The 8,980-nt window shown below is 43.5% G+C and overlaps 1 protein-coding gene across 1 annotated transcript in view; it reads left to right on the forward strand.

The window, feature by feature from the left end:
- XRCC5 (X-ray repair cross complementing 5) overlaps positions 1-8,980 on the forward strand; it is a 93,893-nt gene that overhangs the window by 58,165 nt on the left and 26,748 nt on the right. The window contains exon 17 of the mRNA XM_019522646.1: positions 8,808-8,917. Within this exon, the coding sequence (XP_019378191.1) occupies positions 8,808-8,917 (110 nt within the window). The remainder of the gene's footprint in view (positions 1-8,807; positions 8,918-8,980) is intronic.

An 8,980-nucleotide genomic window follows, 5' to 3' on the forward strand; every position in this document is an offset into this window, starting at 1 on the left:
ACAGGTGATGCATTTCAGATTGGTTGGCTGACAGCCAACTGGGGCTGACCTCCGCTGGCCCAGGTGAATGAGGTCACAGGGACTATATAAGTTAGGATGGAGGCGCATTGGCTGGGCAGCAGGTGAGGACCCTGTTCTCCATTGCCTACTTAGGAAGGGGTAAGAATTAGGCTCCGGTTGACTGTTTACAAATAAAGGTCGCTCTCTGCTGCTCTTGCGAATGAGCAAGGACAGGGCCATTTAGGAGGAAGTGGGATCGCAAGTGCTCAAAGAAGTGAGAAGAGAAAGGGTTCACTGACACGGAGGTGAGTTGTGGTGCAGAGTACCATGATCACAATCCTCGTAGGTTTTGCATGTGTCCAGGAAAATCCTAATTTGTCCTCACAGCATTCCCCTTCCAGACTAACCACCATTTTAGCACAATCCTGACAGCACTCAGGGAGCACGCCTGCAGTGCAGTGAGGATGAAGGACTTGAGTCTGAAAACCAGAACGAAGCCAAGTGTAAACCTGAGCTAAGCATTAAACTGGTGCGGTGGTTTTAAGCCATGCCTACCAGGAGGTGCTGAAGGGTCCTGCTACCTCTGTAAATCTTCGTTTTCAAGGAATGGCAGAGAACATTTGGTATCCTTTTCCAGTCTTTGAGGACCTGTCCTTTTTGCATCAAAGCTCCCTTCTGTTGACTGCGTCGTTGCAAATAAATTATAGAAGCAAAATGTGAGAATCTTCCCATCTACCAGAATTTCAGTGCTGCTTTCATTGTGAGTGGTTGGGTTTAGAGCAGCGGTTCCCAAACTTGGGTTGCGACCCAAATGAGGGTTGCAGGGGCAATGCCAGAGGCATCTCACACAAAAGATGAGCTGTGCTGGGAGCTCCTCCGCCCTCGGGCCACTGCCACCGTCACCCTCTGCTCCCAGCAGCGAGTCACAAGAAAAAAGTTTGGGAACCACTGGTTTAGAGGAAGAGTTTCATTTATTTGGATCTTGAATTCTAGTGCTTTGCTTCCTCTCCTTCCCTCTCATCAACCTCCTACTATTATTGACTTTTTTCCTGACCTGTGGGGTTCTCTGGTGTGAGTCATAATTGCCACCTTTGTTTAAATTGATGTTCAGTTCCTAAAGGCTGCATCCTTGGAGTGAACTCCTAGTTCCACCTGGATCCAAGCAGCCCTGCCTCCTTTTTGATTCTGCAGGTGTGTCTGCAGTACATGCAATGGCTAGCCCGTGTACTCGAAGCAGGGAAGCATTTGAGCAATGGGGTACATGGATGGAAAGATTGCTTCCACTATATGCAATGTCAACACATGCCAAGGCTATGTTAAGAAAGACAGTTTCAGACTAGAGGATGTCATATTTGTTTGCTAATCAGAAAAAAAAGCAGAGCTGCACAGGGTCACTCATGGGTATTTCATTCAGTTCTTTGCTTCTTTGGGGCATTGATTGAAATGTATGCTAAAATGTGCATTTGTTTCTGAGGACAGCCTGCTAACTTTTAAGTAACAGTAGACTGGTCAGAATTTTATGACAGTCAAAAAATGATAAACCAGTGTCCGGCTTTTTAAAATGATTTCATATTAAACCTGACAGCAGAAACTCTGTAATTGTATTTCAAAATGTCATAAAAAAAAAGCTAAATCCAAATGCCTCAAATTTAAAAAAAAAAAAAGAGTTTTTTTGTTGTTGTGATTAATTAAAATCATACAGGAAAGACATTCAAGCTCAAAATATTAAAAATGGCTGCATCAAGGACCATATTCTGAAGGCTTTATTTAAACCTATCCACTCTTCGGTAGCTGTCTCTGAAATGACTGCTGTCTGTGTTTGGATGGCTTTTGACACTTTCTGCAATTTCTCTTCATTTTTCAGATGATGAGGTCTATAATTACACGGTATAGTTGTATGGAACGCAGTCTAGGCATCCATTAAGAAGAAAGATGGGAGACAGTGTAAATACAAACATGTTCTGCATGTTAGTTTTTCTTCTTTACAAGCCTCAAAGTAGCTTGTTACATTAAAAAAAGCTTTTAAATGGCCTGCTACAGTCCTTTTTGCTAGTGTATAATAGCAGATGCTACCTTACAACCGCTCAAGGAGGAAAACAGTTTGTTTTTTTTTTCCCTGTTGAAAATGTTAGATGTGAAGCCTCTTTGCAGGGAAAGATTTATATGGTATTCAGGTAGCTTCTTGGAAAAAATAATAAATTATGTCCTGCATGTCATTATTTTTAAATGTAAGATAAAAAAGGAGAAAAATTAGGTTGTGCCCTATGTTGATTGTTCACAATGTAGGCAAGAATGCCTGATAGTCTTCCATGCTAAGCAGAACCTGAATTTCTAATTTAAAAGAAGGCGAGAATAGAAAAAATTTCCTAGCATGACCGGACTTATAGTAAAATGATGTTTTCACAGGAGCTGAAGGAGTGAAAGTGGAGTTACTAAGAGGAGAAAAGAGTTTTAGTCCGCCTGTTAAATATGTTACAGAGAGAACTGATCACCCCAGGGCCAGACCATGGTCTTTTGGTGTGAGAGGTAAAATGTACATATCCTATACAAGCTGGAACAGCAGGGTCAAAAATTATTGAAAGCTAGAGCTGGTGTTTCCCATGTTTAAAAAGAAAGTCTGGAGGAAGGAAGGGGGAATCTTGTAGGAAAGGCTGGACGGGATTTCTCAGCAGAAGAGGACACAAGCTGAACCCGTACTGTGAGTTTGCTGGACTTCTAGAGTTTGGCTCCTTGGAAGAGGCGATCAGCACAACCTGGATGCCTAGCTCCTTGGAAGATGAGTTTCTCCCTTCGCATTGAAGCAATGCAAAGGTGAAGTAACCAGCATCTGAGAATCAGCAAGTCCCTAATGTCCAGGAGCCAGGGAAATTTCAAGGTATACATCCTTTTAGATAATAGAAGCCAGCTCACTGAAGCAAGCAAGGTCTGGGGGTTCATTCAAGGAAGTCCTGCTTTCAGACAGGCGGAGGTGTGGGTGACGTGCTTGCTGAGAACTGCCAGCCTTGCCTTGCAAGCCATAATCATCCTCACATTATGACTGAAGCATGTGTGGTTTGCTGCATTCGAATACCACTTGTGGCTTTCCACGATCTGCTGTACGCGAAGAGGCCAGCTGACAGGCGTGATGCTTATTGCTGATGAAACTGGTATTTTGTTTCACGGTCTGAACAGCTTTTTTCTTCCCCAGGTGCTTTCTTCCTCTTGTTTACTATTCATGGCCATAGAGATGTCATTTCATGCAGGTCTTGCTCAGAGTAGGTTACAAGTACGCAGGCAGCCACACAGAGCTGTACTCTAATAAGAGCTTCTGACATCTTTGTCGATGAATGCAAATAAGATAAATCAGTTTGCCTGAGTGGAATCTAATCTTTGCTCCCCAGGGCAAGTCGTGAGTTCCTTCATCTACCATTACTGCAAAGAAAAAGTCTAAACCAGCGTCTGTTTGCCATCATCATAATGCTGAAAGGGTGGAATTTCATTTTACCTGCATACTCTCTTCCAAGCGTACCAGCTATCCTTGAATTGTTGGATAATGGAAGTTGTCTGATCTTGGCAGGCGTATTTCCTTACAATGGCTGACAGACTTTCATTAAACTGAGAAGAAGAATATGCAAAGGTATTTCCTTTGTTTTCTAAATTGTCTTTGCAGCTGCATAGCGTAAAAATCCGATCAGTCCGCCTGCATTACGGTCAAAAACGTGCTGGCTGTGGGAGCATGGTGGCTGATGTGCAGGCATAAGTTAAGAAGAGCTTCCAGTCTTCCCTGAACGGACAATTGGGAACTGAAATTACATGAGTTAAGCTCACGCAGAAGGGCATCACTGAAGTGCTGCAGAAGGAATGACATCACAGACACTCGTTTAATCTTTTTCCTTATTGCAATGTTGTCAGCATTTCTTGCTCTCAGACACCGACTCTAATTTTTTTCTTTGCAGTCAGTGCATTATATGCACTTCCAGAGATCACCGGCTGAGGCACGTGACAGTGTTCCCAGAGATTTGCAAAGCTTCCCATAAGTAGAATTGTCATTAAAGCCTTCTCCACAGACAGTCTCCACCTCTTTATCAGGCATGTTGGAAAATGTGTCTTTCTGCAAGAGCACAAAGGCCTTTCTATGCAGTACCTTAACCCATGGTATAATGACCACAAAGACTGGGAAGGTAGGAACGGAAGAAGTAATGAGTAAAACTATTGAAACTTATGAGAGTCAAAGAGTCTCTTGGAAGCTCTGTAGAAGCCCTAGCTATTGTGTTCAACACCATCTATTGGCAGCTTTAAAATCAATTGACAGATGAACTGGTCAGAGCAGGGACTTCGGGCTACGTGTGTGCTTGCATCCGTCATTGCTCATTGCAACGAGAGTGCTCAGCAGACGGACCCATTTCTGATCAGGCCATCGCTGCAATAAAAAAAATCTTGTGTTGGCTATTGTTGGAGTGGGAGCCGTTTCCCACATGCCTCACGACCTCACATTGTACTGCAGCATCATGTCACAGCACGTACATGCTCTTTTTAGTCCACATCTAAAGACCTGGTAGCCCAAGATTGGTGGTGCGCAAAAGTCCTTGCTCTAATGCCTACCATTGCCATTGAACAGAAAGCAATTAAAAAAAAATGTAGATATAAAAGAATAAACAAAGTGTCTGATAGTTCCTAGCGGTGCGCTGGAATCATCCTGGCAATAAAGACTCGTATTATACCCTGTTAGTGCCTGGGGTTTTAATTTAACACATCATTGAAGAGACAGCATTTAAAAGCAGAAAGGGGGGGGGAAAAAAAAGGCCATCAGGACTTGCTTTTATTAGTGCAATTTGTAAGAAATTAGAACATTTAATGAGAAAATCGTTAAGCATGAAAAAAATGGACTGACTTAACTTGGGGAGCTTAAACGGTAAGGTTTCAATTTAGTTACTGGTAAAATAAATAAATCAAAGTGATGCGCCCATCTGTGGAGGGGCGAGCACTTCACGTGTCTCGGGCCAACGCCTTGTGCCGTCAGTCAGTCCTGGCGCGGGACCACCATGCATTTCCCTCTCTGTGGACCCAGGCGGCTCAATGGACGCCAGAAGAGGGCCCAAGACATCTTTTTGCGCAGCTGTTCTTCAAGTGCTTTGTTGCCTTGACTATCCGGTCAAGTGTTTTGTAGATTGTGGAATCGGTGATTCGGTTCTCGGACGCATGCTTAGAGTTAGAAAAGTGGTAATGGGAAGAGTAGGACACACCGCTCCCCAATCTCGAACAGCACAGTGCCGGCCACGGGCTACTTCAGTGTCTTTCATGACGATATCAGAACATGCCACTTTTATAACTTCACTGCTGGTCTCACTAGGGCACCAGGCCTTTTCCCAGACCCCCTTAACAGCACAAACCGCATCAGCATTGGACCAAACAAGACAGATTATAAAGTCTGGGGTTCGCGCGCCTGCTCCTCCACCACTGTCACCATCACCTGCTGCCTACGTTGACCCGTTGGGGGATCCTGCGTGGAGGGGACGCCGCTGACATCAGCTCCAGAAAAGCACAGAAACCCATGGCAGACGGTTGTAACCTCCGTGGACATCCTGGCACTGACCTCAGAGTAGCTGTTCTTAACAACAGCTTGGACGACTGATTCAAACACAAAACTAGGGAACAAGAGACCGTCCAGACTGGATTGAATTAAGCACGTGTGGTCATAACAGAGGCTCGAGATTCTTACCCCGTCACCTGAACCAGCTTTTCTAACCCTCTTGGCCCTCGGTGCATGAACTGCTTTTTTCATCCCTTTTGATCTCTTAATTCACCGTCCCATCTCTGGGCCGTGCCCCTTCCACCTTCCCTTCTCCCCGTATGCCTATACTTTGCATTTAAATGGTTTTATTCCTTTCTATTCAATACCCCTCCTAATGAAGCAGGCTGTAGCCTAGAAAAAAGCTCATGCCTCTCTGAAGAAGTTAGTCTATAAGGCGCCATACTGCCCTGCCTTATGCCATCTGTATTTCAGTGAGCCAGACTTTCCTGCGTTTTCTTGTCTACCTGTTAGCCTTTCCTGGCTGACGTAAGCACATGGTGGGGTTACTGCTCACTCTTTTGTGTGAGCTAATACAATAGAAAAGCAGCATCACAGATTGTCTTGTAACTACCTTGTGTCTCCTACATATAAGAGAGTTGGGAAAAGTCATTCTTGCTGTTAGAGGAGTTCATGGATTCAGAGGTTGTAAGGCTGGAGGGGACCTTGGAAGATCATCGGGTCCAGCCCCCTGCACCGGTTGGAGTCTGTGCAATAAAGTTACACGAGAGAGAATCATTTTGGGGTTAATTCTGGTTTTTTTAGATGGATCTGTCTGGAATGGTTTAGGAGTCGTAAATCCTGCGTCTGTGGAGGGGGTAGGAGTGACTGACCATTGAGCTCCCTTCGCTACCTGGGATGCTCTGCGCCCAGTGATTCCTACAACGTGCTGAGCACTTAACAGGGAGGGTTGACCTGCCCTGAGAAGGTCCCAGCCAAAAAACAGACAGGCTGAATGAGGAGGAAGGGAAGGGAAGTGACGCACATCGGGAGCCTGACAAATATATTTAGAAACAGGACATGCTCCTTGTATCCAAGTACTTTCACATTTGGAATTTTATTTTTACCTTACGAGTGTATTTAGACTGTTTTCTTGAATGCACCTGATCAAATATTTTATATTTTCTTTTGGTAGCAGGCTTTGAGTAGTTGAATATATGAGTTTTGTCTGTTGTAATAATTGTTCCTGTGATGATGGTCTTTATTAGCAATTAATGGAAATTAGTAAAGTTTTGATTAATTGCCTGAAACATTTGCATGAATTATTATTGTGAATTGCAGTGGGCTGAGACTCGCAGAGATGGCTGCATGTTAATATGATCTAGACTGAACAGATTAAGCAATACTTATGATAAACAAGCCGTTAAAGTGTAGCATCACTGGGAAGATCAAACAAATGAGGTGTTATTTGTAGCTTATTTTCCTTGCATTTTTGATTCATTGCTCCTGTGGATTTTGGAAGTTGACTAGCTTTTCTTCATCCACCTATAGTATCTTGTTCTCAGGAGCATCATCTATCACTGGTAATCTGAGACGTGCAATAGTATTGTATTACAATGAAAAACAGGAGTGCTGCAGATGAGTGTGAACTCTGGCGTAGAATTAGAAGAGCGAAACCGTATTGTGATCTGTGTGTTTTCTGTACTTCAGTGTAGGGAAATCTTTCATCTGCTACCAGAGCCGCTGCTTATCAGGCAGAGCTAATGCGGGCATGTCCCATTGCTCTTGTCATAGGTTATGAAATGAGCACCTACATTTTGCATCTTTTCTTTTTTTTTAAATTACTTTTTCCAGGGATATACAAACAGCAGGTAAAGTCAAGCAAATATTTTTCACTAACCATTAATCAAGTGTAGCGACAATATTCAGAAGCTCAGCAGAATTCAGCGGACCATAGTTGCTCCCCCCCCCTTAGTTTTTTTTTGCCATTTTCACCTTGCTTTCAATGTGTTTTACAATCATCTATCTATCCTTCGTGAGTCACTTCACGATAAGGATAAAATTGGTAATATTCCTTTAAGTGTGTAGCTCCAGGACTGAAAAAGGGCGGTGTGCTTCCTTGGAGTATGCATTAACCCAAACTTCGTTTAAGCCATGCTCCTTACGGACACAGCAATGGCAGTGATGTGGCGTTAGCAGCCCTGGGACTGACTGGCTCCCATCATTTCCAAGGCTTCTAGTTCTTTCTGGCGCCGGTTACTATGCTGTTAAACAGCGTACAATCACATTGCAAATTAGACAGCGGGCCTGAAAGATGTTAGGCATGTAAGCAGTTTATGCACTTAACTGATATGCAGATAGCCAGCATTTGTTACAGGCAAGAAAATTGGGACTGGTGTTCTGTTGTGCAGTTAAATGGATTGGGTTTTCGGTTGTAGCCATGTTGGTCTAAGGACATAGGCAGGCAGGATGTGATATCTTTTATTAGACCAACTGAGTCGACTACTCAATGGGTCGAATTAAAGATACCACATCTACCCAAAGAACCTTGCCTGCTAAGTGAATTGTGCACTTATCTGGTATGCAGATAAAGGGAGCAGGCTGCATTTGCACTTCTTACCATTTTTTGTCTGTATTTATGTCACTTGGACACACCTGTTTAAAACAAAGGACTATCACCTATCTTCCCTGCACAGCTATGGACACTTGTGTCACAGTTTGAGGACTGATTAAGCAGCACCGAGAACGACAGTGTTTGCAGTGTCATAGTAATAAGGTATCTCTAAGAGCATCCAAATGCTGGGCCCTAACTATCAGACATTTTCCTAAGTACAGCCGTGTTACAGCTACTGCTGTGTCATTATTACACCATTTACTGCACGGTTAATAATCCCATTGAAATGTCTCACTCTCAAAGGTGGTTTAGGCAATATACTTAGTAAAGTAAAACATAGCCTCTCACAGTTTTTTGACTGTCCCTCAAGTCAGCCAGGCCAGCACTCGTTTCTTTACCATGGGTTGGAAATTCCCCTGCCTCTGCCATATTGGAAAATTTTTTCTTGGTAAACTTAATTTAGTCTGCAAAATGCTCTTTGGGAAAAAAAAATCAAGCTTATTTTTTTTTGCTTAGAGTAGGGCTTCCGTTATCACATGAGCAGAGCAGCTTGGTGCAGGGCGGATGTGATTAGCTCTGTTGTTGTTAGTAAATGTGCTGTCGTTAAAGAAAAAGGGGCTGCAGGAGGCTGAGAGGAAGTGTACCCAGCTCATCAAAAGTATTTTCTTGCTTTGAAAACCTCCATTCTCTGTTTCTGTCTTCCAGTGAGCCAGCAGCTGATAAACCGCATCGATCAGTTTTTGGAAAGTAAAGGCTGGCAGTATTATAGGAAGAGCATTGATTGTATCCAAGTTTTCAGAGAGGAGGCCATTAAGGTAATGGTGATGTTTGAAAACTGTGCCTGAATTCAGGGAACAATGTCGATATGCCGAACCAGC

This window comes from Gavialis gangeticus, unplaced genomic scaffold (assembly GCF_001723915.1).
Source record: "Gavialis gangeticus isolate Ggan-Ray unplaced genomic scaffold, GavGan_comp1, whole genome shotgun sequence".
Classification (NCBI taxonomy): domain Eukaryota; kingdom Metazoa; phylum Chordata; order Crocodylia; family Gavialidae; genus Gavialis; species Gavialis gangeticus.